The sequence below is a fragment of the Mustela erminea genome, chromosome 3, assembly GCF_009829155.1.
Source record: "Mustela erminea isolate mMusErm1 chromosome 3, mMusErm1.Pri, whole genome shotgun sequence".
Taxonomy (NCBI): domain Eukaryota; kingdom Metazoa; phylum Chordata; class Mammalia; order Carnivora; family Mustelidae; genus Mustela; species Mustela erminea.
The window spans coordinates 15,997,351-16,024,206 of record NC_045616.1 but is presented as its reverse complement, the minus strand read 5'-3'; the positions used below and the strand labels follow the sequence as shown (position 1 = coordinate 16,024,206).

Sequence of the window (26,856 nt, the reverse complement as noted above, 5' to 3'; positions counted from 1 at the left end):
AATACTTTTTGCTCAGAGGAAAAAAGTATATCATAAATGAGCAGCTTTTTGAATTACTACATCCAAACTACAGAGAGCAAAGAAACAGTACACTGATCAAGAAGGTACTACTAGTACCCCTTCTAAAAATTAATTCTGTTACTATCATTTATTGTTTACTATAAACTTCATATCAAACCTGGGCTCTAGCTGCTTTTACTGGCCCCATTTTATAGATGAGAAAACTGAGGTTCAAAGAGGTAAAATTAACTAGTATTTAATCATAAAACTATGAAACGGGATTTGGAACTATGGCCCAACTTTTTTTTAACCTATGTATTCAAAACCTTACTAAGTTCAGTCATGACCTCAATATCTTATCAAAGACTTTCTTGAAGCAAAATGATCATCTAATTTTTTAACCAACATATCCTCTGTATTTAGTGAAATATAAACATTAGTCTTTTTGAAGAATGATCAAAGATAGGCTATCGGAGAACCAGCATTACCTGCTTTCTAATCTGATCTGATATCCAATTGTTTGACCAATCCTTTCTCTTCTCTCTGCAGCAACTCTTTCGGCCACAGCAATTGCGGCTAACCGTCTTGGCTGGGTACAAAATATACGGCAGGGGATACCATTTTTAAAGCAATCATCTAAAAGGAACTGAGGAATCTGAAATGAAAGTTTTAAAGTCCTATAAGATGACATGATTATACACCCAAAAAGTCCAGTGGAAAAAATACTGGAACTAAAGCAAAGTTCTGTAACATGTCCTAACATAAAATAATCTTAAAATCAACAACTTTGATATAACTTCTAACAATCAACTAGAAAATGTAGTTTTAGAAGATCTTATTTACAAGAGACACTAAAATATTAAAAACAAATTTATATATAGAGCGCCTGGGTGGCTCAGTTGGTTAAGCATTCAACTTTTGACTTTGATTTCGGCTCAGGTCATGATCTGAGGTATAAAATCCAGCAATCTTGTCAGGCTGTGCCCTAGGGGTAGAGCCTGCTTAAGATTCTCTCTCTCTCCCACTGCCCCTCGCCCACCCTCTCATTCTAAAATAAAATTTTAAAAACTCATATAAAAACATTGATTCTTATAAAATTCATATAAAAACATTGATTCTTCTTAAGTGGGTAGGAGAAGAATCAATGAAACAAGATGGGATTGGGAGGGAGACAAACCGTAAGTGACTCTTAATCTCACAAAACAAACTGAGGGTTGCTGGGGGGAGGGGGGTTGGGAGAAGGGGGGTGGGGTTATGGACATTGGGGAGGGTATGTGCTTTGGTGAGTGCTGTGAAGTGTGTAAATCTGGCGATTCACAGACCTGTACCCCTGGGGATAAAAATATATGTTTATAAAAAATAAAAAAAAATTTAAAAAAAATTTCATATAAAAACAGTTAACTCTTGCACAAAGAAGACTATAAATTACAACTAAAAGACATGAACTGAATAAAGAAATACGACACAATCTTGAGTGGAAATAATCAGTAATTGCAAAAATGTCAATTCTCCCCAAACTATCTATGAAATAAATGAAACAACAATCTAAATTCCATTGGAATTTTTTAAATAGTGAAAAGCCTAAAGAAAACCAAAACAGCCTAATACTGGGATTGTAGGAACCTTTCTACACTCAATTCAAACAGGTCAGAAAGACAAAAAATTAAGTCTTTCCCACCCCACCACTATCAGTAGTCTCCAAAAAAGTAACTACTATTTCTTATGAATGCTTTTGGGGGGAAAGTATTCACACAATTTAAAGTATTTGTGTATATAAACAGGTTTTTATTCACATAAAGTGATTACTGTACTAAATGTTTATAATTTGCAGATTTCCCTTAACATGCAGATCTACCCACTCCACTCGAATAGCTGTATATTCCATCCTACGGATGTGCTGTAATTTAACAAGTATCATGTTAAATTATCTCCAGTTTTTTAGATTATTACTGATGCTTGTTATTTTAAAAAGTGTGCAGTGAATACCTATCTTCACAAACGTTTGCATATACATTATATATATGTGTGTCAAGTGAAAGAGTATATAAATTTAATTTGACAGAAGCATCACCAAAGTGCCCTTCCAAAACAATTTATACTTATACCCATAAAACAGAAAATGCTGTTTCCCCAACACCTACTCAAATATTGAATATCATCAACTTTTTAATTTCTGCCAATCTGATAGTTGAAAAAAAATTTTTTTAAAGATTTTATTTATTTATTTGACAGAGAGAGATCACAAGTAGGCAGAGAGGCAGGCAGAAAGAGAGGGGAAGCAGGCTCCCTGCTGAGCAGAGAGCCTGACGTGGGGCTTGATCCCAGAACCCTAAGATCATGACCTGAGCGGAAGGCAGAGGCTTAACCCGCTGAGCCACCCAGGCGCCCCATGATAGTTGAAAAATTTAATTGTTCTTTTGATTTCATCTCTTTAACTGTGAGTGAGAGAGAACTTCATTTTATGCATGTCTTGGCCTCTAGGATCTTTTTTAATTTGACTAGTTTATCCAGAAGTGTAAAGGAACCCAAATTAAGAAATATTTAAAAAGATAAGATAGTAAAGAGGAATACTATGCTACACATTGTAAAACGACAAAAAGCAAAAAGAAGGATCTTGGCACAAAAATAGATAACTAAAGATAAAACAAAAAATTCCAGGGGCGCCTGGGTGGCTCAGTGGGTTAAGCCTCTGCCTTCCGCTCAGGTCATGATCCCAGGGTCTTGGGATCAAGCCCCACATCGGGCTCTCTGCTCAGTGGGGAGCCTGCTTCCCCCTCTCTTTCTGCCTGTCTCTCTGCCTATTTGTGATTGCTGTTAAAAAATAAATAAAATCTTTAAAAACACACACACACACACACACACAAAATTCCAGAAACGGAGCCAGGTACTATAGAAACTTAGTACTTGATCAAAAGTGGTACCCTAACTAAAAGGGAAAAGAATAATTAAGTAAAAATTACATTGGAACAACTAAATAACAACATGAGGAAAACAGTGAGATTCCTACCTGATATGATATTATAAATTCCAGATGGACTTTTCAAAACTTTAGTATAAAAATACTAAAATAAAATATTTATAGGAAAGTGTTTTTTTAATCCTGGGGTAGTAAATGCCTTTCTCAGCATGGCTCAAAGCCCTAAAAAATGACTGAGAGGTTGGACTAAGTAAAAATGTGAAACTAATACAAAGGATACCACAAGCAAAGCTAAAAACACAAACAAAAAACTGACGAAATCATTTTTAGGATCTCTTAACAGGCAACAGACATATGCCCATAATACATAAAGACATGTACCCAAAACATATAAATTATATATTAAACAGTTAAAAATAAACCAAAAATAGGGCACCTGGGTGGCTTAGTAGGTTAAGCGACTGCCTTCAGCTCAGGTCATGATCCCAGAGTCCTGGGATCGAGTCCCGCATCAGGCTCCCAGCTCCATGGGGAGTCTGCTTCTCCCTCTGACCTTCTCCCCTTTCATGCTCTCTCTCACTCTCTCTTTCTCTCTCAAGTAAATAAATAAAATCTTTTAAAAAACTTCAGATATACTGAATATCTAACTTCTGCCGGCACAGTCCCATAGTCCTAATTACCACAAAACTCCCTTAAGATGGGGTTCATTTAAAAAAATACTAAATAAACCAAAATTTAAAAATAAACCAAAATGATTAAAAATAATCCAAATTTCTAATCTGGATTAAAATTAAACCAAAATGATTAAAAATAAACCAAGATGATTAAGCCAAATGAAAAACAAGGTATAAATAAGCAAACCACAGAATAAGCAAAAATGAAAAGATACTCAACTAAGAAAGGAAATACAAATTAAAACATTATTTCTTGCTTATCAGATTAATAAAGGTAAATCATTGCTGCCCAAGCTTCAAAGAAATGGGAATCTTCAATATCTTCAATTTTATTATAATACAACTCTCTTTTGAGTTATCAGACAATAACTAGCTAATCTAGCTACTAAAATTTAACTGCCACATTCTTAACCAAGCATTTGCACTCCTAGGAACTTATCCTCTGAAACTACTCCCATAGGGGCGCCTGGGTGGCTCAGTGTTGGTTAAAGCCTCTGCCTTCGGCTCAGGTCATGATCCCAGGGTCCTGGGATCGAGCCCCGCATCGGGCTCTCTGCTCAGCGGGGAGCCTGCTTCCTCCTCTCTTTCTGCCTGCCTCTCTGCCTACTTGTGCTCTGTCTGTCAAATAAATAAATAAAATCTTAAAAAAAAAAATCACGTAAAAAATGGCTTTTAAAAAAAAAAAAGAAACTACTCCCATAAATTAGCAAAGAAGTATTAGAATACAATATTAAGAAGTATAATACAAGAATAAAATCCCTGTTCTGCCACTTCCTAGCTATGGGAATTTGGACAGATTATATCTGTAAGTTCCAGTTTTTATTCCTCACCTGTAGAAATAATAAAAAGCCTACATGTGTTGAGGTTACTGAGAGATTTAAACAAGAGAACGCAAAAGTTCAACACATAGTAAATTGTCATTTTTTATCATTGTTATTGTAAAACGTTCGGGAATACTATAAAGTTTTTTTAAAAAATGAGTTATATCTTTGGGGCGCCTGGGTGGCTCAGCTGTTAAGCATCTGCCTTTGGCTCAGGTCATGATCCCAGGGTCCTAGGATCAAGGCCCAAGTCTGGCTCCCTACTCTATGAGAAGCCTGCTTCTCCGTCTCCCACTCTCCCTACTTGTGTTCCCTCTCTTGCTGTGTTTCTCCTTGTCAAATAAATAAGTAAAATCTTTAAAAAAAAAAATGAGTTATATCTCTAGCTACTGAAAAATATCCCATATCTTTTAAGTGAAAAAAGCAAGATGCAAAAGGCATATTATTTCATGTTTGTTTGTTTATATATATATATATGGTGCCTGGGTGGCTCAGTGGGTTAAAGTCTCTGCCTTCGGCTCAGGTCATGATCTCAGGGTCTTGGAACAGAGTCCCACATTGGGCTCTCTGCTCAGCGGGGAGCCTGTTTCCTTCTCTCTCAATATGCCTGCCTCTCTGCCTACTTGTGATCTCTCTCTGTCAAATAAATAAATAAAATCTTTTTAAAAAAATAAAATATATATATATATATATATCAGTGGTTATATGTAGTAGCTAATGTTATATATATATATAATTATACATGTACATATATATATATCAGTGCTCTAAAGAAAATGAAACGCAAAGGCATCAAAAAAATTTTTTTTTAAAAACCAGAAATACATACTCCAAGTTTCTTACAAAAAATGCATGGAGAGTAGCAAGAGAACTAGAAATCTTTCACTTTCTATGTACTATTTTCCATAATGTTCGAATTTTACATAATGAACATGAACAGTGAACATGAAAATGCAAAAGGCAATTAACTTCCTAATGCTAGTAAAGGCAAGATGAAACTGGCTAATGATATGAACTTTAAATTCTGTTACATTTATATTCCAAAAAAGACACATAAGTAATTTTATTTGAACTCCTCAAATAAGATGTGATCATTTCTTAGATGTAAACCCAGTAAATTAATAGTTTCTTCTCGAAAAGCCATAATCAAATAATCCATTTCTAATTAAATTCTCAAGTATCGTCATACCTAATATAATGATATACATAATTGTGAAAATAAGCATACCTAATGCCCATATACAAAGATCATTTAGCAAGGATATTCAAATAATTTAAATGAAAACATAAATTTGTCATAACTTTCATAATCTCCCTTCAGTATATGTGCTGCCAAAGTGAGCTCTCATAATCCCTGCTCAATATAATTAGAATGAGTACAATTAAAACCCACTGGCAAAACTTACTCTAACACTAAATCAACAACTGAACCGATTCTCTGGAATGACTCCAGGAAATTCCAATTAATCATAAAAGGACTTACGCTAAAAAAAAATCTTATATATTGTGCTCAGGTAAAAATTTCATCATGTTTTTCATTATCCAGTTTTAGAGGCTCATGTTTTAGGCATAGTTACACCTAAGGACTATGGCTAAGTCCTTCAAGTGAGTAAGTGGTAAACTTTATAGTCAACTTTGCCTCTACCCCCTTGCCTTACCTATGAACTAGGCTTATTACACCAACCAATATGACCATAGGAAATGTTAAGCGGTTGTCAAAAGCAAACTTATGTGTCGATAAAAGAAGAGAAAAAATGTAAAATTATATTGACTATTCTATCTGAATCTATCAAAATTAAAGAAATTTTACTATTTTAACATATGAACATGTAAAGAACATAAACAAGGTCAAATCACTATACCATACTTACTTCCAATCCGTCACCCAATGAGGGAAATTGCGTACTGAAGCACTTTGATACTAAACATCCAAGTCAAACCTGTCATACTAATTCCATTCTAGAGCCAACTTTATTTTTTTTTAAACTGTATCATTAATATTAAGGAATCTCCTTCTACACCTGTCACGAAGCCCAGGCTGGGTTAACAGGGATGAGTCCCAGAGGTAATTACACACGACTCTGGACTTTCTGGTTATACGCACTGTCATTCTCTCTTTACCTCAGCCAAAAACCCAGACTCCTGAGGCCTCGATCCCTGCCTCCCTATTCAAGGGAGATGCCGAAGCCAACGATGTAGGAGGCTTTCTCAGAGGAGAAGACGACTTTGTCTTTCCAGAAGACAAACCCTCTACTTTGTTTTATGAGACGGACAGCAACCCCAAACCACAAACAGGTTGGGACCTGCGCAGGCCTCAATGTCTACAGTCAACTTTATATTAACAAACCATTGTTAATACTGCTGTTAATTTAGCTGCTGCATACAAAACACTGGTAGGCTCATTACAGACATCTCTAAACGTCACCGTAAATGGGAGCAATTATTAGTTCCATTTTACAAATGTGGGCTCTGGCTCATGGAGGTTACAAGACTAGCCTCGTCCATATCCCTTTTTGCCCAATCCTATGCCCCGTGTCTATTTGTTTTTTTTTTAAGATTTTATTTATTTGACAGACAGAGATCACAATTAGGCAGAGAGGCAGGCAGAGAGAGAGAGAGGAGGAAGCAGGCTCCCTGCCAAGCAGAGAGCCCTATGCGGGACTCGGTCCCAGGACCCTGAGATCATGACCTGAGCCTAAGGCAGCAGCATAACCCACTGAGCCACCCAGGTGCCCCCCCCACCCCATCTATTTAAACGAAGCCCCAATGTGCTAGCTTAAAAGTATTATTTTAAAACATTTCCTTTCTATAAACTCTCAAAGTGCACTCCCAGCAGTATTTCTAAAATAACTACTAAGTAACCAAAAGGGGCTTTTTTGGTTAAAATACATTCAGTACAAATTTGATATAAAACTATCCTGTGGGATAAAATATTGTTTTCCCTAAAAAACAAAGAAGAAACAAACCTGCGTAGTCTTTCCAGACCCAGTTTCTCCTACAATCAAAACTACTTTATTTTCTTTAATTATTTTAACAATTTCTTCTTGTTTCTCAAACACAGGCAGAGACTGCCTGAAAGAATCAAATTCCGATTCCCCTCTTTTCACTGGAATCTGAGGTATGCCATTGTTGAGTCGCCCACTTGTTTTGCTCATTTCCCGGTTTTCTTTGAAAATGAATAAAAGAACAAAAAAAAATTATGGTCAGCAATGTTTAAAAAGTGTACAAAACAAAGATATGTAATTTCCAATGTAATTCCATTCGAATGTTTCTTCTCTACTCAGTCTACATAAAGTTAGCGAGCAATGCACCACCGCTGTACTCCTACTCTTTAAAAACAAGTTACAAATTTCGGTTATCAATCAAAAAGCCAATTTCTAAAAGTATTTCTGGTGCATAATGTTTACAAAGGAACAAAAATCAATCACTCTGTAACTAAAAATATAACGGGATTCTGATATCCTAAAAAAGTTTCCTTGCTTGCTTCTATCAATAACGACACAAAAAACTAAAATGGGAAACAACGTGCATAACAAGTCTTTTATGCACAATATGAAAACACATCGTGAAAAGAGTAATAGTCTGTATGTGTAAAGTTAAATATGTAAGACTATGTGATCATATAGAATACATATAAATATATGGTCCTAATCTTAACAAATTTCCTTATTAAGAATTTGAGTCAGCATCTACATTTAATTAATAAGCAGACAGGAATAAAAAAGAGGCATGATGTGTTTTATATTCTTCACATTACTCAAAACATTTTCTTTAACTCAAAACATTTTTGTGGCCATGTATTTAGAACTTAAATTCCTTGCTATCTAGGGCTATGTATTTTCTACACTGTGCAAACCTACTCCAACAGACAATGGAAATATTGCATATCTGTCACTTTAGGTAAATAATAATTTTCTAAGAAGTTATTTTTCCAAATAATAAAATTAAAACTTCATTTTATAACCTAAAAATATTATTTATCTACCTTCTGGCAAGTTAGTGTACTGAAGACTGTCCTCTTACCAGAAGCTAAAGCCCCAATTCAAAAGCTCACTGATTAGCATGTCTCAGCAGTGTAACATAGGAAAGTCCAAACTGTGGAGTCAAATCCCAGCTCTGCAGTGTAGTGGCTAGTTGAGTAGCCTTGAGTAAATTACTTAACTGCTCTGAACCCATTTAATCACCCCCCGAAATAGAGGAAATTCTGGCCTTGGAAGGTTCTATGAGGCCCTATATAAAGAGTTTATCACATTGTCTAGCACACAACGGGTGCTCAATAGACAGCTGTCACTGTGACGCTTAAAGACTTGTCTAACTTCATCACACACCTTAACACTGCATGTCATTCCAAAAACTTCCACAGTTCTTTCTCATTTCTAACAGACGATTCAAACTGAGAAATCTTATTGCATCTTAGTTTTTAAAAAAAAAATAAATTTAAAATGGTAAAAGAACAGTCATCAAATAATAGGACAGACAAGGAAGCTCCCCAGAAAATACATACCAGCTTCAACTGCAAACACATTTCCTCTTTCTGTTTTAGGTAGAAGTTCAGTACGCTCTTTATTGGTGACAGGAAATCTCTGAATTAGGCTCCTAACAGCATGTTTTGTATTATGAGTCAAATTACAGGTCATCATTGCATGAGCTGTTTCTGATCCATCTTTCTTCTTCACAGTTAGGTATCTATTTGCTCCCTTTCTGAATATTAATAAAAATCATTTATTTACTACATAGAGTCAATTTGTTCACAAATGATGTATGCCTGCTTAGAAAACATGTCTCAAGTAAAACATTGAAAAAAATCAAAATGCTTTGGGAGAAGATGCTGAAAAGTCTATAAGAAGGGGGGGTTTGGTGCTGAAGTGGCCACAAGACCATGTTCGGTTAAAATCTCAAACTGCAGCAAATCCAGATTTTAAACCCCCCAAGTGGCTTACTTACCCACAAATGTTAAAGTCTGACTTAGCAGACTTCATGGTGGATGAAACATCACCAGTTGGAAGCATACAGAGGAAGAAAACCAAACTCAATAACAGAATCTAAAAACACTAATAAAAAAGGTACAGTTCACGGCCCGCTGAATGTTTCCACAGTATGCTGGTAATGTCGCATCCCATGAAAACCTGTTGAGAACCAAGCTTAGTGGCTGGACCAAAAAAGCATAAATCAACATTACTGATAAGTATTTTCACATGCATCTTGGGAAAAAGAAATTTTTCAAAGCCTTGGGCTCTCGCCTTCAGTTACAAAATCATTACCTGATACATCTTTATAACTGTTATCAAATTATTTGATATAACTGTATTTGTTGCTTCAATTGGTCCAGGACTGAAGACGTCTTTTATGACTTCTGTAGCTCCAAGAGTTTCAGGTACAATGTTAAACACACAGGAAGTCTTCAAATGTGTTTTGACTGATTTAAAAATGCATGTCCATAATCTAATACAATAGAGTACTCGTAAAGCACTCAGGATCTAAAAGTATACCAACATGGATATGAATCCTAGTTCCACCACTTATCAGCTGTGGGACTATAAACAAATTATTTAATAGCTCTGACCCTAAGATAATAGTAATACCTGCCCCAAAGGATTACTCATGACGAAATATAATGCATATAAACGGCAAAATCTGTTACAAAGTAAGTATTAAATGAAGGAAAGCTTTTATTACATAGTCTGGAAAAAAATAACTTTTTTTTAAAAGTTACCCAAAATATTTCATAAAACATTCTACCACTTGTTACTGTCACTATCACATTACAGAAGTGAGCAACAAAACCACAAATACAATGAAAAGTACATGTATACTTTTCCTAATTTTCATAAGATTTAAAAAATTTTAACAATATTTTCACAGCAAAAACAATATCAAACTGGAGATTAACCTATACAGTTTGAGCTGTCTAAGCCTTAAGTGAGACTTTTGAGTTACCAAGATTTTTAATTTCTAGAAACTTTATGGAATGCTTTAATGAATTATTAAGTGTTCAGAACTATCTAATCTATTCCTTAACAAGCTCTTAGTGATCTTTAAATTATGAGATAAAAGTGAAATAACTAAATTTAATCTGATCTAAGAATTTTGGTTATTTCTATGGTAAATTAAGAATTACTGGATTCTAGAGATGATTTCTGCAGTAGGTTCTTCTCCCACGGACCTTTCTGAAAACTCAGCACAATCATTATAGACACAATTATTCACTCCCCTCCTGTGCCATTTATTTCATAAAACTTTCAACTACAGAAGGCAAGAAGTGTCCTGGAATGAATGAGCACTAGAGCCAAGAGCCAGGAGTCTTGTGTTCAACTAACTAGCTATGTGATTAAAAATTGTATTCCTCTCACACCATACACAAGTTAATTTAAAAATCTCTACTGTATCTATCAGTTCCAAGAGGCTTTAATTTTCTTGAAAACTGTCTCTGGAAAGTTCTGCCATATTTTACCTTTAACTAATTTTATTTCATTCATTCATTCAATCATTCATCATATATTGAGCACCTACTGTATGACAAGCACTATGCTAGAAGCTGGGATTACAAAGTTGAGTAGAATATACTCTCCTCACAAGCTCACAACTAAAATGGGTCAGATTCAAACTTTCCTAACATAAGCTGCCTGCTAATAATACAGCATTTAAGTACAAAAATAACTTCAAAGTAAGCATGTGTGAGTACTTGGCCATTACCATTTAAAATTTACTGAATTCATTTTGAACACAGATGGTAGGGTAGAAAGATATAATCAACTTGATAGTTTTTATATTTCAGGAAGATTCTACTTGTGGCTCCTAGTGCTCTCATTCCTGCCATATTCAGCACCACTGACAGTGGTAAATGATAAAAAGATTAGTGAAATGTTCAATAAAATATTTGTCTTGTTGTGAGGATGAAAACATTCAACACACCAGAGATTTGTCCTACTTTGTAAACTAACACACTCAGATCTCATTATGCTTTCATTCCGAAGTGGCACTACTCTGAAGAAAACCGTTAGGAGACTCCTTTTCAAAGCAAAATTAACTAGAAACTAGCTACACAATGCTGAATAAATTAATGTCACAATTTTTTCAAAATAAAATTCAAGCTCCACGTGTGATTTTTAAACATAAATGTGCTAATATTACAGGCAAGAACATAGCATCTAACTTTCAAAGTGTAAAAGTAATCAATACATGCTATCAGAAAGTTTGGCATTTCCATGACTTCTTCCTTTTTATTTTTTTTTAAAGATTTTATTTATTTATTTGACAGGAAGAGAGAGATCACAAGTAGGCAGAGAGGTAGGCAGAGAGAGAAGGCAAGGCAGGCTCCCTGCTGAGCAGAGAGCCCGATATGGGGCTCGATCCCAGGACCCTGAGATCATGACCTGAGCCGAAGACAGAGGCTTAACCCACTGAGCCACCCAGGCGCCCTGACTTCTTCCTTTTTAAGAAAAACTATTAACTCATCAAATTTGATGCAATTTTAATATTAATTTGTCAATTGATACAGCACGTTACTGAACATTTACCTCAAATAGAACCATATGCCTTAGTATTCTCCACTCTCCTAATCTGTAAACAGTTGAAAAAATCAGCTAGGGGAATGTCCACAATAGCCAAACTATGGAAAGAACCTAGATGTCCATCAACAGATGAATGGATAAAGAAGATGTGGTATATATACACAATGGAATACTATGCAGCCATCAAAAGAAATGAAATCTTGCCATTTGCAACAACATGGATGGAACTAGAGCGTATCATGCTTAGTGAAATAAGTCAAGCAGAGAAAGACAATTATCATATGATCTCCCTGATATGAGGAAGTGGTGATGCAACATGGGGGCTTAAGTGGGTAGGAGAAGAATCAATGAAACAAGATGGGATTGGGAGGGAGACAAACCATAAGTGACTCTTAATCTCACAAAACAAACTGAGGGTTTCTAGGGGGAGGGGGTTTGGGAGAAGGGGGGTGGGGTTATGGACACTGGGGAGGGTATGTCCTATAGTGAGTGCTGTGAAGTGTGTAAACCTGGCGATTCACAGACCTGTACCCCTGGGGATAAAAATATATGTTTATAAAAAATAAAAAGTTTAAAAAAAAAATCAGCTAGGGGGCACCTGGGTGGCACAATAGGTTAAGTGCCCAACTCTTGGTTCCGGTTCAGGTCATAATCTCAGGGTCATGAGCCCCTCATGGGGCTCCGTGCTGGGCATGAAGTCTGCTTGAGATTCTCTCTCTCCCTCTGCCCCTCCCCTTACCCCCTGCTCATGCACGTGCACACGCACACGCACACTCTACCTCTCCCTCTGCCCCTCGTCCATGCACCCGCACACTCTCTCTCTCTAATAATCCTTTTCTTAAAAAAAAAATAAGCTAAAGAGCCAAAATCTGAGATGACAATGTAAGAAGCTCACAGCCACCAAGGAGCTAAATGTCTCAAAAAATAATCCACATTCATACAATGCCTTACAGATGCATCATTTCCTATTTCCTTAATTTATACTTCCTTTAGGCAGAAAGATGCAAAGACCTAACTCCAAACCATTTTCTTCCCAATACTGTAGAATAGAATTGTAAATTTATTGAAGTTTATATCACACTAATTTGTACTTTCTTCTGTGATTATGTGGAAATTAATAAACCAATCAGTTAACTCTGTCACTAAAGTTGCTCTCATGTCATGGACGCTATGATGGTGGCACACTGGTTCATTCTGTGACTTTGGACTATGAACAACTTAAAGGCGAGATCTATCTAATATTTCCATTTTAACTTCTCACAGCTCCTAGGACATTACTGTGCCCCTATAAACAATCAAAAAGTAATGAAACATTAACTATGTTCGAATCCTGGCTCTGCCCCTTGCTAGCTATGTGCTCTTGGGAAAATTACTTAATGTCTCCAACCCCGAACTGCCTCACCTATTAGACAGATACCAGATGTTATTAATAATATCTACTGATTACGATTACTGTCAGCATTAACTAATCTACTTAAAGCCTCTAGCACAAGGTCTGCTGCATAAGAGTACTTAATGAACATGAATTGTCACTATTATTACTATTGGGCATCGTAGGCTGTTTCTTTTCAATGGATGCCCAAAAAGTAAGTAAGACACTTAAGTAACTTTTAACCAATTTTTACTATTTGAAGTAGGGGCAGAAAAAGAAAAGTGCAGTACATAATCTTCCCAGACAAGAGGCGATGGAGGTAGTAACCTGAATCTGAAAAGGGGGGCTTTCTTACAGGGTAGAGACTTGCAGTCACGGTGACTAGAACACATGGATACCTAGGAAGCAGGAATGTCAGCAATCACAGGGTAAGAAACCTGTACCTGGAAAACCTACTTCCACGTACTTCATAGTTTCTCTTTCCACAAGTCTTTAACAGAATTCATTTGGTAAATTTCATTTTGTGTAACTAAGACTAGAAAGAACAGGAAAAGAAATTCTGTTCTGTTCATGAGCAAGTCAGAGACTCAGAAAAGTGTGCTCTTAAAATGAAAACTCAGATTTCAGTTGGGGAAAAACGGAAACAAATTATAAGGAGGTGAAATTTTAGTATGGAGAAGCTTGCCAACAATTTCAAACAAAACTTTAGGCTACACTAAAGAGCACAATATGAGGACATTACTCCAACAAGAGAATTTTCACCCGAAGATGAGCAATTATAAAAAGTAATCCACAGGGGCGCCAGGGTGGCTCAGTGGGTTAAAGCCTCTGCCTTCGGCTCAGGTCATGATCCCAGGGTCCTGGGATAGAGCCCCACATCGGGTTCTCTGCTCAGCGGGGAGCCTGCTTCCCCCACCCCCCTCTTTGCCTGCCTCTCTGCCTACTTGTGATCTCTGTCAAATAAATAAATAAAATGTTAAAAAAAAAAAAAAGCAATCCACAACAAGTAATCAATTGCAAAATCTGTCCAACTCTTCAGGAGGAAAGGAAAAACAAAATCCAGCACACATGGTTGAATTTTGGAAAGAAAGAAGAGCAAAAAGGAGAAAGTGATGAGAAAAAATAAGTGTCAACTTTCACACAGTAAGCCTAGAATCTATTCTCAGACCTTGTAAGATGCTCAAAATAAACTACAGAATCTGAACTAAAACAAAGAGACTTAACTCCTTCATACTTTACATTTAAGAAAACGGGCCCTGAAAGTTAAGGGCCATGATCAAAGAAGGAGAAGGAGGCAGTAAGACACAGGGAGTCAAATCCAACTTGCCTGCCTCTTCCTCCACACCAGGCTTTCTCTCAAATACATATTAAGAAACCATGATACCAGGTACAAAAGGTGGGGGGGGGGGGCGCAAAACTAAGGAAGTGGGGAAAAAAATCCTCTACTCAATGGTGAACAAAAGAACCCATAAAAACGGGTGCCTGGGTGGCTCAGTTAGTTAAGCGGCTGCCTTCGGCTCAGGTCATGATCCAGGGTCCTGGGATTGAGTCCCACATTGGGCTCCCTGCTGCTTCTCCCTCTGCCTCTGCCTGCCACTCTGCCTACTTGTGCTCACTCTCCATCTCCCTGTCAAATAAATTTTAAAAATCTAAAAAAAAAAACAAAAAAATGTAAGTCAGGTACAAATTCTCATGTAAGTGAAAAGAAAGGATACAAGAACCACATTCAAAGTTCTTCATATACATGAAAAGAAGAAAAGGCATTTGAAAATCACAAGGACCACTAGATAAACATTGTACTACCTTTAATTAAAGATAAAAATGGGAGGGAAAGTGCTAGGACATTCCCTAGTGGGTTTGTAGAGCACGAGGAATAGTGACTAGGGTCTAGAGGAGAAGGCAGGGTTGGCTGGCTTCCCTCAGCATCTTTTTTCCTCTCTCCTTTCAGTGTTTCCTCATCCACTTTTTTTTGTCCTGATAACTTCTATCTTGCACTCTCCCCTGCCCCAGGTTTCTCCATTTGGGACCATCCCTTAAACAATCGTGCTACTGGAAGAAGCAGATGTCATCCATTCTAAGGGACTGCTATTCTAAGGGTAATCTCTAAACGTCATTTCCATGTTAACTGTTCAGAATTCACAACCCATTCGACCACAGAAATGATGGAGCTACAGAACTGTGTCTTTACAACAAATGCTTTCAGACAACCTCTTAGCAGCAACTCTTAACCCAAACAACAATGAAAACTAGAAGATTTCTTTAAGTCTGCATTGTGAAAATTAATAAAGGGAAACCTCACTAAGTGGAACCACACTAGTGCAAAAGGGATGTGAGAAACAGAGACTGGTAGGACAAGCCCAACTACTCATGTCAGTTACAGGAAGAATTGTCTACTACAGACCCAGCTGAGGAGCCTCAAGAGGAAAGAAACTTGGGGGCACCTGGGTAGCTCAGTTGGTTAAGTCTGGTTAAGATTCAATCAGTCTGACTCCTGATTTCAGCTCAGGCCATGATCTCAAGGGTTGTGGGATCAAGCCCTGTGTTGAGTTCCATGCTGGGTGTTGAGCCTGCTTAAGATTCTCTATCTCCCTCTCCCTTTGCCTCTACCCCTTTCCCTCCCACTCAGGGGGGTGCGGGGGAGGAAAGAAAAGAAAAGGAGCTTCCACTACAGGCCTCAACAGAAAAGCTTTATATTGCTGCTGCTTCTTCTACAAGAAATCAACCATCCCTGAAACCTAGCCAGTGAGAAACTGTCATCACCCTTCTGGCTTCTAACTTTTGTTCAGAACAACCCCTCCCAACTTCCTCCTCCTCCACAAAATCATGCTCCTCTCTTTTCTTTGTTGGACTTGCAGATGGTTTTGTAGTAGCTTACTTGTCCCAGCCTGCAACCCCCTACTTCCAAAGAAACCCACCTCTTGCTCGCAAAGTAACTGGCAGTTTTATTTCTAAGGTTAAAGGCAGCAACTACATTTGTCAGGAAAGCCTGACTACATGGACATGAATCTATTTCTAGTATTTATTTATTTTACTGTGAACATCCATGGTTACCAGAAGAAATATTGTGATTAAATGTAATGCCTGTACCTTATGAGGGGTATTACATAACATATTTCAAATATACCCTAAAATGTCTCTAAAATCTGAATCTCAAAATCCACTTGTTCCAACTGTTTTTGGTTAAAGGATTATGGCTCCGTACTCTTTTCATCTGCGAGTGCAGTATTTAACTTATCCAGATGACTATGATATGGGCATGCCCAAAATCTACCACTGTTTTCCAGTCCTGGCCTCAGTGATGTTCAAAATACACGTTCACCTAAGCTAAAGCCCATCTTCCTCTAATGTATCATTGTGGGCATTCAAAAGCCAGACATTCCTACATCAGATACTTTCCTCTTAGGACTTGTCCTGCTGTTTGTTACAAATACTGACCTCATAATCTTTTGTTTTCTCTCTTCTTAACCTAAACCCTGGTAAACTGAAATTTTATCTTTCTTCCCCATCCCTGGTTCTTAACCAGAGGTCATTCTGCTCCCCCAAGAAACACTCTGGCACTGTCTAGAGGCATTCTGGGTTGTTAAAATGGTGGGTGGAGTTGCTCCTCTGGATAAGGTTAGATATGCTACAATACACAAGGCAGCCCTCCAAAATAATTGTCCAGTTTGAAATGTTAGTAGTGCCAATATTGAGAAACCCTGCTATATATAGCAATCCCATCATTCTTATCCCCAAAATGAAATTGTTCCATGTAATTTTAAAATTGAGCCCTTCGAATTGGATAGTTCAAATGACTTTTTCTCTCTGTGGTCAGTGGTCCTCAAATATAGGACCATTTTATTTAGTCAATTTTTTTTTTATTTTATTTATTTGACAGACAGAGATCACAAGTAGGCAGAGATGCAGGCAGAGAGAAAGGGGGAAGCAGGCTCCCCGCCCAGCAGAGAGCCCATACGGGGCTTGATCCCAGGAGCCTGAGATCATGACCCAAGCCGAAGGCAGAGGCTTTAACCCACTGAGCCACCCGGGCACCCCTATTTAGTCATTTTTAATCACCAGATTCTTAAGCTGATAGGAAAGAAAACAATGATTATGTATTCTAAAGTTACCATTACAGTATAGTAACATTAAAAGAAATAGTTCTGTAGGGGCGCCTGGGTGGCTCAGTGGGTTAAAGCCTCTGCTTTCAGCTCAGCTCATGGTCTCAGGGTCCTGGGATCGAGCCCCGCATCGGACTCTCTGCTCAGCAGGGAGCCTGCTTCCTCCTCTCTCTCTCTCTGCCTGCCTCTCTGCCTACTTGTGATCTCTGTCTAATAAATAAATAAAATCTTTAAAAAAAAAAAAGAAATAGTTCTGTAAATAATTGTACTTATTATCTTTAGTCCATCCATTTTTTTTTAAAAAAAGAGACTAGTTTCTACGAAAAAAGAAAACATTTTCCTCCAGCAAGCAACTTAAACTTTTAAACTATTTTTCTTACACTTTAAATTTTACTTTTTTTTTTTTAAACCCCTAACGGAAACCGCAAAGAGCTGAGTTTGGTACAGACATAAATCAGTTTATCTACAACAGTAGTGACTACTTAAATGGAGTCAGGAACATTTCTCTTTTTTGGTAAATAATTATGTTTAAATAAAAAAAGCTATCAGCTTACCCTTTACTTTTAGAGACCAAACCAAGAGATTGACTCAATCGATGAATAAAGGCTCTTTCAGTGCTGGTCAAAGAGGAAGGAAATTCCATTTCTACATGAAAAAAAAAAAAAAAAACATACACACACACACACAAAGGACCATTTGGGAATACACTATTTTCTATAAAGGTGCTTCAATAAACATACAGATATAAAATATGAAAAAAATGGGCCCCTGTGTGGCTCAGTCAGTTGAGCACACGACTCTTGATTTCTGCTCCAGTCATGATCTCAGGGTTGTGTACTGAGTTCTGAGTGGGGCTCCACTCTGGGCATAGAGTTGGCTTCAGATTCTCTCTCTCCCTCTCTCCTCCCCTCCCCCAATAAGCATTCTTTAAAAAAAACAAAAAACAAAAAAACCCTGTAAGCATATGTGATTTTATGTGAAAAGTCATTTTCACATTCTGTGAAAAGGTCATTTTATGTGTGAAGTAGTGATTAATTCAACTAACTGCTGAATGTCTACCAGAGTTACCATATTAGTAAAAATTAAATCTAAATGTGATAGAGGTCTCTCCTGTTCACCAAAGATTACTCCTCTTATTTGTACTGGAATCTTCAATTTGGTAAGATGACTAACTATGAACCTATTTTCCTAATTTAACTTAGTTGAGTCCTGACTTGCTTAATTCACAAAAGGTTCGTTTCCTTCTGCAATGAGCGATGCTCAAGCATTATAAATGCTCAACGTCAAACTCTATTGTTTTTGTTTCAAAACTGTCTAGAATTAATATTTCACTATCGCAGAGGGGACGTGTTGCTTTCCTATTGCTGAGGCTTTGCTTACGGCAAACGGACTCTACCCAAGTCATTGCCTGTTCTGGACTGTAAGGTTCCAAAGTCAAGGGCCTCCTTCCTAGGCCAGCATGGACTGGTAGGACACTATGTTGTACAGATCACCGCGGGTGGGCTGCGGGTTCTGCACGGGTTGACCCAAGGCAAGGAGCTTTCTATCGTTAAGGGGTGTGAAAGACGTTTCATCCACCAAAACCGGTTTAATTTTTTTCGGTATTTAAGCGTGATGCTTTCGGGATTTCAACCAAAGATACTACATATTGCCAATGCATTTATTCGTCTGATGTCCTCTGCTCTCCTGCTGTAGCTTAAACGTGCCTCAGCTAAGGCTACCTTAATCTCCTTTTAAAAAGGGAAGGGGGAGGATCAATGTGGCTTCGACGCCCCCAAGCTGCCTGCCTGCGGGCCTCTCTCTGGGGCAAAGAAACGCGTCCTGCAGGGGAGCAACGCGTCTCTTTCCACCTTCCGACTCATGCCAGGCGAGTGCTTCAGCCGTGCGGATATGCAGGACACCGTGCCTCCCACCCAGCACTACGAAGCGCGCCCCGGGCCCGCCGTGGAGGCCGGCTCCAGTGCGCCGCGGGCCCGGGGGCGGCCCAAGCCTTCCCTCCCCGCTCGGAGGCGGCCCCTCTACACCGCGGGTCCCGGCGTGGGGGAGGCGGGGCAGCCGGCGGGGTCCCCGTCGGGAACCTCACCTCTCTGGTCCCCGTATCGGAAGCGCTCCAGAGCGATATTGACCGCGATCTTCACCTCCTCGTCTATACGAATGTCCTTCAGCCCCCTGGCCCGGCCCCCGCCCCCAGGGCCGCACGGAGCTGGGCCGCCCCCGCCGCCCCCAGGAGCGGGCGGCCGCGGGGAGACGCTGCTCGGCCTGGACATGGCCCTGAGAAGTTCTCCCCGCGGGGGAGCGGCCAGGCCTGCGGGCGTTCGGTCAATGACAGGGACGGACGGCCACTGCCGGGACTGGACGCTCCGCAGGCGGCCTGAGGCGGGCCGGGGTCAGCAGAAACCCACCCCGTCACCACAACAGCCGAGGAGGCGCCGGCGCCACAGAGAGCCCCGGCGAAGCGAAGAGCGCGGGCGTGATGACGTCACCAGGGCAGCGGGCGCCGGTGACCTCAGCGCGTCGGTCGCTCCTCGCCTCTCCGCCGCTGCCTGCCTGGGTCGCGGCCCTCACGCAGCCCATTCTCTCCGTCCTTCCCCGTCCGCACCTTCGCACCAAGGGGCTCCCATGCCTCCTTTTATTCTTTCCTTAAATCCTTCATTAATTATTTCGGTGAGCCTGTGCAGGCTCCCTCTGTGTGCCCGGCAGGCACTACGCCACCACGTACGTAGGTGTGGGACCAGGTGTGTGACGCGGGTTCTGCCCTCAAGGAGTTCACATTCCGGTGGGGGTAGAGTTGCCCGATGTAGCGCGCAAAAAGGCAGGATGCCCCCTTTTATTTGCATTCAGATAACGAATAGGTTTTTAGAATTTCCTATGCCATATTTGGGAACACGTAGTAAAAAAACAAAAACAAAAACCCCTTATTCTACTGAAATGCAAGCTTAACAGAGCACTGTATTTTATGTGGCGACCCTAAATGGGGGACTCTTTTGTTTTGGAAGTCAAAGAGGATTATGAGAATTTGCTCTTCCTTGCGTACATTTCCACTGACATAAACCTAATCCTAGCCACCCTAACTGCTTCCACTCTGGTCTTTCCACGATCCATTCTGCAAAGAGCAACCAGAGTGATCCTTTTAAAAATATAAGCCTGATGGGAGCATCTGGGTGGTTTAGTGGGTTAAACTCCTGCCTCTAGCTCAGGCCCTGATCCCAGAGTCCTGGGATTGAGCCCCACATCAGGTTCCATGCTCAGCAAGGAGTCTGCTTCTCCCTCAACTTCTGCCCCTTTCCCCTGCTCATGTTCTCTCCCTCTCTCTCAAAATAAATAAAATCTTCTTTTTCCGCAAGATTTTATTTTTTGACACAGAGAGAGATCACAAAAAGGCAGAGCGGCAGGCAGAGAGACGGGGAAAGCAGGGTCCGCACGAAGCAGAGAGTCTGATGCGGGACTCGATTCCAGGACCCTAAATCATGACCTGAGCCGAAGGCAGAGGCATAACCCACTGAGCCATCCATTTGCTCCTCAAGATATATGAAATCCTAAAAAGATAAAAATATAAGCCAGATAGGCTAACACTCCTACATAAAACACTCCAGTAACTCCCTATTCCAACTACTAAAAACCCACATTTTTTTTTGAGATTTTGTTTATTTATTTGACAGAGAGAGTGTGCAAGCACAAGAAGGTGGAGCAGCAGAAGGAGAGGAAGAAGCAGGCTCCCCATGAATCACGGAGCCTGAAGCAGGGCTCCATCTCAAGACCCTGGAATCATGACCTGAGCCTAAGGCAGATGCTTAATGGACTGAGCCTCCTAAGCACCCTAAAAACCCACAATTTTTTACCAGGACCCTCAAGACACTACTGAGCAGGCCTCTGCCCTACCTCCCTGAATCTCATCTTCCTCACTCTCATCTTCCTCACTCTCACCCTCACTTTCAGCGCTCACAGGCTCTGTTTTCTTGCCTGTGAACACACCCAAGTTCATTACCATCAAGGGAAATTTCCAGTTGCATAGTTTCCTCCTGCCCAAGACAATCTTCCTCCCAGTACTTCCTCATCATTTAAGACAAGATTCTGTCCCTTACCTAGACAGGCTCTCCCACATCAATCCATTATGATTTACCACTGCTTTAAATTATTTAGTTTATTTATTTACAATTTGCTCTTTTCACTAGACTATAAACTCAAGAGCCAGAACCTTTTTTATCTTGTTTGTCAGTTTCATCAGCAGCTAAAACTGCAGAGACACAAAAACAAATATTCATTGGTTGGCCATATTTTAGAATCTGGAATCAGGACTGATCATCTCCACCCTCTAAAAACTTGCTTTGTAATCCTTGAGCTCCTAATCTCTTTGGGGCAGCAAAGGGAGAGAGAATCCCAAGCAGGCTCCACAAACAGCACAGAGCCTGAGGCAGGGCTCGGTCCCACTATCCTGAGAGCATGACGTGAGCCAAAATCAAGAGTGTGACACTCAACCAACTGAGCCCCTGAGGGGGGTTTTGACTTGTAGTTCCCTGATGATGAGTGACACTGAGCATTTTTTCACGTGTCTGTTCACCATCTGGTTGTCTTCCTTGGAAAAAATATCTGTTCATGTCTTCTGCCTGTTGCAGAAATAGGTTCTATATTCTGGCCCCAGCACAGATATCACTGAACCGTGTGAACATTTACTACTACCTTGATCTCTGTGTATCATAATTTCCTTAGCTATGCCAATATAATATCTGTCGCTAATTAAGAGCCCAGGGCACTCGGGGCACCTGGGTGGCTCAGTGGGTTAAAGCCTCTTCCTTCAGCTCAGGTCCTGATCCCAGGGTCCTGGGATCGAGCCCCACATCAGGCTCTCTGCTCAGCGGGGAGCCTGCTTCCTCCTCTCTCTCTGCCTGCCTCTCTGCCTACTTGTGATCTCTTTCTCTGTCAAATAAGTAAATAAAATCTTTAAAAAATAATAATAAAATAAAATAACTAACCCAAGGCCATGCTACTAGTAACGAATGAGGTAGAGATAGAAAGCTGGCCCAGGCTATGATGAAGCCCAGCTTCATTCCGAGACAAAACAGATAGTAGATAATATCTGAGCATACCAAGTATGTAGTGAGAAAACATTTTATAATGGATCAGGCGCATAACTGTTTTCAATCTTATCCCATAACAACAGAGTTCCAGCAATTATTGGTTTGACCATTTACTCTAACCTTCAGATTTCCCCTCTGTAAATAGGTATATTTAATACTCTTAGGATGGGGATGCCTGGGTAGCTCAGATAGTTAAGCATCTGCCTTCGGCTCAGGTCATGATCCCAGGGTCCTGGTATGGAGTCTCATGTCAGGCTCCCTGCACAGCAGAGAGTCTGCTTCTCCCTCTCTCTCTCTGCCTCTCACCCTGCTTGTGCGCTCTCTCTCTCTCTCTCTCTCCCTAATAATTAGAATCTTTAAAAAAAGAATACTCATAGGATGGTTGTGACTATGATATAATATGTAAGTATCAAGCATTGACTTCATGCTGTGATCCTTTTTTCACTCTTTCCTTTCTTTTCGTGTGTGTGGGGTTTTTTTTTTAGGTCTATTTATTTTTCTCAGTAATCTCTGCACCCAACATGGGGCTTGAACTCCCAACCCCACGATCAAGAATTGCAGATACTGACTGAGCCACCAGGCACCCTGTCATTCATTTCCTTTCCTTTTGAATGAATAACTAAATGCTTGTATTGCTGATGCCTGGTAAGAATATAGAACACATTCATCCAAATTTAAAAAAAAAAAGAGAGAGAGAGAATACTTGGGGCACCTGGGTGACTCAGTCCATGGGACGTCTGCCCCAGCTTGGGTGGTGATCTCGGGGTCTAGGGATTGAGCCACACATTAGGCTCCCTGCTCAGCGGGGAGCTTGCTTCTCCCTCTCCCCCGCACCTCCCCCCCCCCAACTCATGCTCTCTCTCTCTCGCTATCTCTCTCAAATAAATGAATAAAATCTTTAAAAAAAAGAGAGAATACTTACCTAAAGTTAGATAACACTAAACCATAAGGTTAATCAGCTCTACATTCTCTGGTATTTTCCCATACCCCTGAAAATTTCTGAGTTCTTGGGGTGAAACACTGCAATTCTACTTTTTACATATGCTTCAGAGAAAAATGAAAGTAGGGAAGGTATAGAACATTCACAAATGATGTCAAGTTATTCTTTGCATAGACTAGACCAAAAGCTTTTGTCCTTTTTACCACTTAAAGTTGTGTGGCCTCATGCAATGATTTAATCTCTCTACCCACAAAAAGGATATGATAACACCTAGGGCACAGTGTTCTTATGGGGATGAAATGAGATTACATTACTTTTACACAGATGAAGTTCTTACCACAATTCCCAACTCATGACTCAGCTGTTTGGTATATTTAGGTGCTTCTCAGTTCACCTGACAGAAAACCCAAGCCCAAAAAAGGCCCAAAGGAAGGACATTTCTTGTCTTCTAACAAGAAGTCTACCAGTAGGGTGGTTCCAGGACCAATCATTTCAACATGGCACACCAATGCCTTCAATCATCCAGCATCTGTCCAGCTTACCATTCTGTCATCTTTAGTGTCCACCACTCCCCCTCTTGGTTGCAGCTCTAAAGTAATCACATCATAACTCGCCACCAAAGATAAGTGCCCATTGTCTGATGTCTTCTTTTAAGAGAGAGAGAAAAACCTTCCCAGAAGCTCCAGAAATAGACATCCTTACATCTCTTACCCAGAACATGGTTAATGTCCTAGTCCCAAAAAGGAAGGAATGGGATTGCCATGAGAGGTCCCGTCTTTCCTAAAGCAGATATCACCCAGAAGAGAGTAGACAGGACTGGGGTTCTCTTGGCAAGTAATAAAGGATGGAGAATGGCTGTTGGATAGCCACAAAGGGTATTATAATAGTCTTCAGTGATGGTCACCCAATATTTCTGGTTTTCTTCCTTTCCAGATGAATAACAGAATTGTATTTCCTGGCCCCCTTAGAGCTGGGTGGGAACATACCATTAGCTCTGGCAAATGCATAGTGAGTTGAAGTGGTATGTGTCACTTTCCCGTTATCTCCATTTTTCACTGTAATTAACCGCAAATAAGTAGCAAAACATGTACAATAAACTGAATTATCTGATGCTAATTGATTTATTTAAACAACCAAAAACTACATAAGAACATGCTCAGAAAAATTAAAGATCTACATGAACAAAAAGTATATAGTATTCAGAAACCAGAAAACTCAATAACGTTAAGATATCAGTTGTTGGGGCGCCTGGGTGGCTCAGTGGGTTAAAGCCTCTGCCTTTGGCTCAGGTCATGATCCCAGGGTGCTGGGATCGAGCCCCGCATCGGGCTCTCTGCTCAGCAGGGAGCCTGCTTCCTCCTCTCTCTCTGCCTGCCTCTCTGCCTACTTGTGATCTCTGTCTATCAAATAAATAAATAAATAAATAAAATCTTTAAAAAAAAAAAAAAAAAGATATCAGTTGTTGGCGCCTGGGTGGCACAGTTGGTTAAACATCTCCTTCCACTCAGGTCATGATTCCAGGGTCCAGGGATCAAATCCTTCATCAGGCTCCCTGCTCATCGGGGAGCCTACTTCTCCCTCTCCCTCTACCCCTCCCCAACCCCACTCATGCTCGCTCGCTTGCGCACTCTCTCTCTCGCTCTCTCTCTCAAATAAATAAATAAAATCTAAAAATTAAAAAAATATATATCAGTTTTCCTCACCTTGGTCTACAAATTCAACACAATCCCCATCAGAATCCCCGCATATTTTTTCTCTCTCCTTTTTTTTTTTTTTAAGATTTATTTATTTCAGAGAGAGAACAGGGGCAGGGGGAGAGAGACAGAGAGAATCCTCAAACCAACTCCCCACTGAGCACAGAGCCTGACACGTACCTTTGTATTGATCGAACCGTTATGTACAATGCTAAGACATGGAAGCAACCTGTGTCCATCGATAGACAATGGATAAGGAAGGCTCAATCCCAGACCTCTGAGATCATGACCTGAACCAAAATCAAGAGTCAGACACTTAATGGACTGAGTCCCCCAGACATCCCCTAGCAGGTGTTTTTTTTTTTTAATTAACGAGTTGATTCTTCATACTGAAATGCACTAGAATGGCCAAAAGAATATGGAAACAGAAAAAAAAGTTTGAGGACCAACACTACCTGATTTAAAGATTTATTACAGGGGCACCTGGATGACTCAATCAATCAAGCATCTCTAAGTCTTGATTTCAGCTCAGGTCATGATCTTGGCATTGTGAGATCAAGCCCTGAGTCAGACTCCATGTTGGGTATAGAGCCTCCTTGGGATTCTCACTCTCTCTCTCCCTCTGCCCCTCCCCCAACTCATGCACAAGATCTCTCTCTCTCTCCCTCTCTCTCTGATAAATAAAATCTTTAAGGGACACCTGAATGGCTCAGTTGGTGGATCGTCTGCCTTTGGCTCAGGTCATGATCGGAGGGTCCTGGGATCAAACCCCACATGGGGCTCCCCGCTCAGCAAGGAGTCTGCTTTTCCCTCTCCCTCTGCCCTTCTCCTCACTCATGCTCTCTCTTTCTTTCTCTATCTCTCTCTCAAATAAATACATAAATAAAATCTCTTTTTAACAAAAGATTCCACATATAAGTGAAATCATATTGTATCTTTCTCTGTCTGACTTACCTCACTTAGCATAATATCCTCTAGGTCCATCTATGTTATCACAGATTGCATTCTTTTTTTTAAGACTGAGTGATATTCACATATATATGAATATATATGAAGATAGATAGATAGATACCACTTCTTCTTTATCCATTGTCTATTGATGGATACAGGTTTCTTCCATGTCTTGGCATTGTACATAACAGTTCGATGAATACAGAGGTACACATATCTTTTCAAAAAAGTGTTTTCATTTTCTTTGGGCACCCAACAATGGAATTATGGACTGCACAGTAAGTTCTTTCTTTCTTTTTTCTTTTTGAGACTTTATTTATTTATTTGAGAGAGAGAAAGAGAGAACATGTGTGTACAAACAAGGAGAGGGGCAGAGGGAAAGGAAGAGGGACAAGGAGATTCCTGGCTGAGCAGGAAACCCAGCGCGGGCTCAATCCCAGGACCCTGGGACCATGACCTGAGCCAAATGCAGATGCTTAACCAACTGAGCCATCCAGGTACCCCTGGCCTGTATGGCAGTCCTTTTTTGGTCTGGTTTGGTTTTTTGTTGTTGTTGTTATTGTTGTTTTGTCTGTAGGTTGCCTGCTTTTTTTTTTTATCTTTATTTTTTATTTTTTTTAAAAACATATAATGTATTTTTATCCCCAGGGGTAAGGTCTGTGAATCGCCAGGTTTACACACTTCCCAGCACGCACCATAGCACATACCCTCCCCAATGCCCATAACCCCGCCCCCCTCTCCCGACCTCCCCTCCCCCCAGCAACCCTCAGTTTGTTTTGTGAGATTAAGAGTCACTTATGG

General features: G+C 40.0%; 1 protein-coding gene across 4 annotated transcripts in view; it reads right to left on the bottom strand.

Moving 5' to 3' along the window:
- YTHDC2 (YTH domain containing 2) overlaps positions 1-19,879 on the bottom strand; it is a 75,154-nt gene extending 55,275 nt beyond the window's left edge. For 3 of the 4 annotated variants that reach the window (XM_032335378.1, XM_032335379.1, XM_032335381.1), the window contains exons 1-5: positions 19,479-19,879; positions 17,950-18,040; positions 8,917-9,113; positions 7,379-7,578; positions 489-655 (exon numbers count right to left, since the gene is read on the bottom strand). In XM_032335378.1, coding sequence (XP_032191269.1) covers positions 489-655; positions 7,379-7,578; positions 8,917-9,113; positions 17,950-18,040; positions 19,479-19,662 — 839 coding nt within the window. In that variant the 5' untranslated portion in view covers positions 19,663-19,879. Of the gene's footprint in view, positions 1-488; positions 656-7,378; positions 7,579-8,916; positions 9,114-17,949; positions 18,043-19,478 lie in introns of those variants that run through there. The other variant, XM_032335382.1, reaches the window with a different exon arrangement.
- Positions 19,880-26,856: the final 6,977 nt, after the last annotated feature.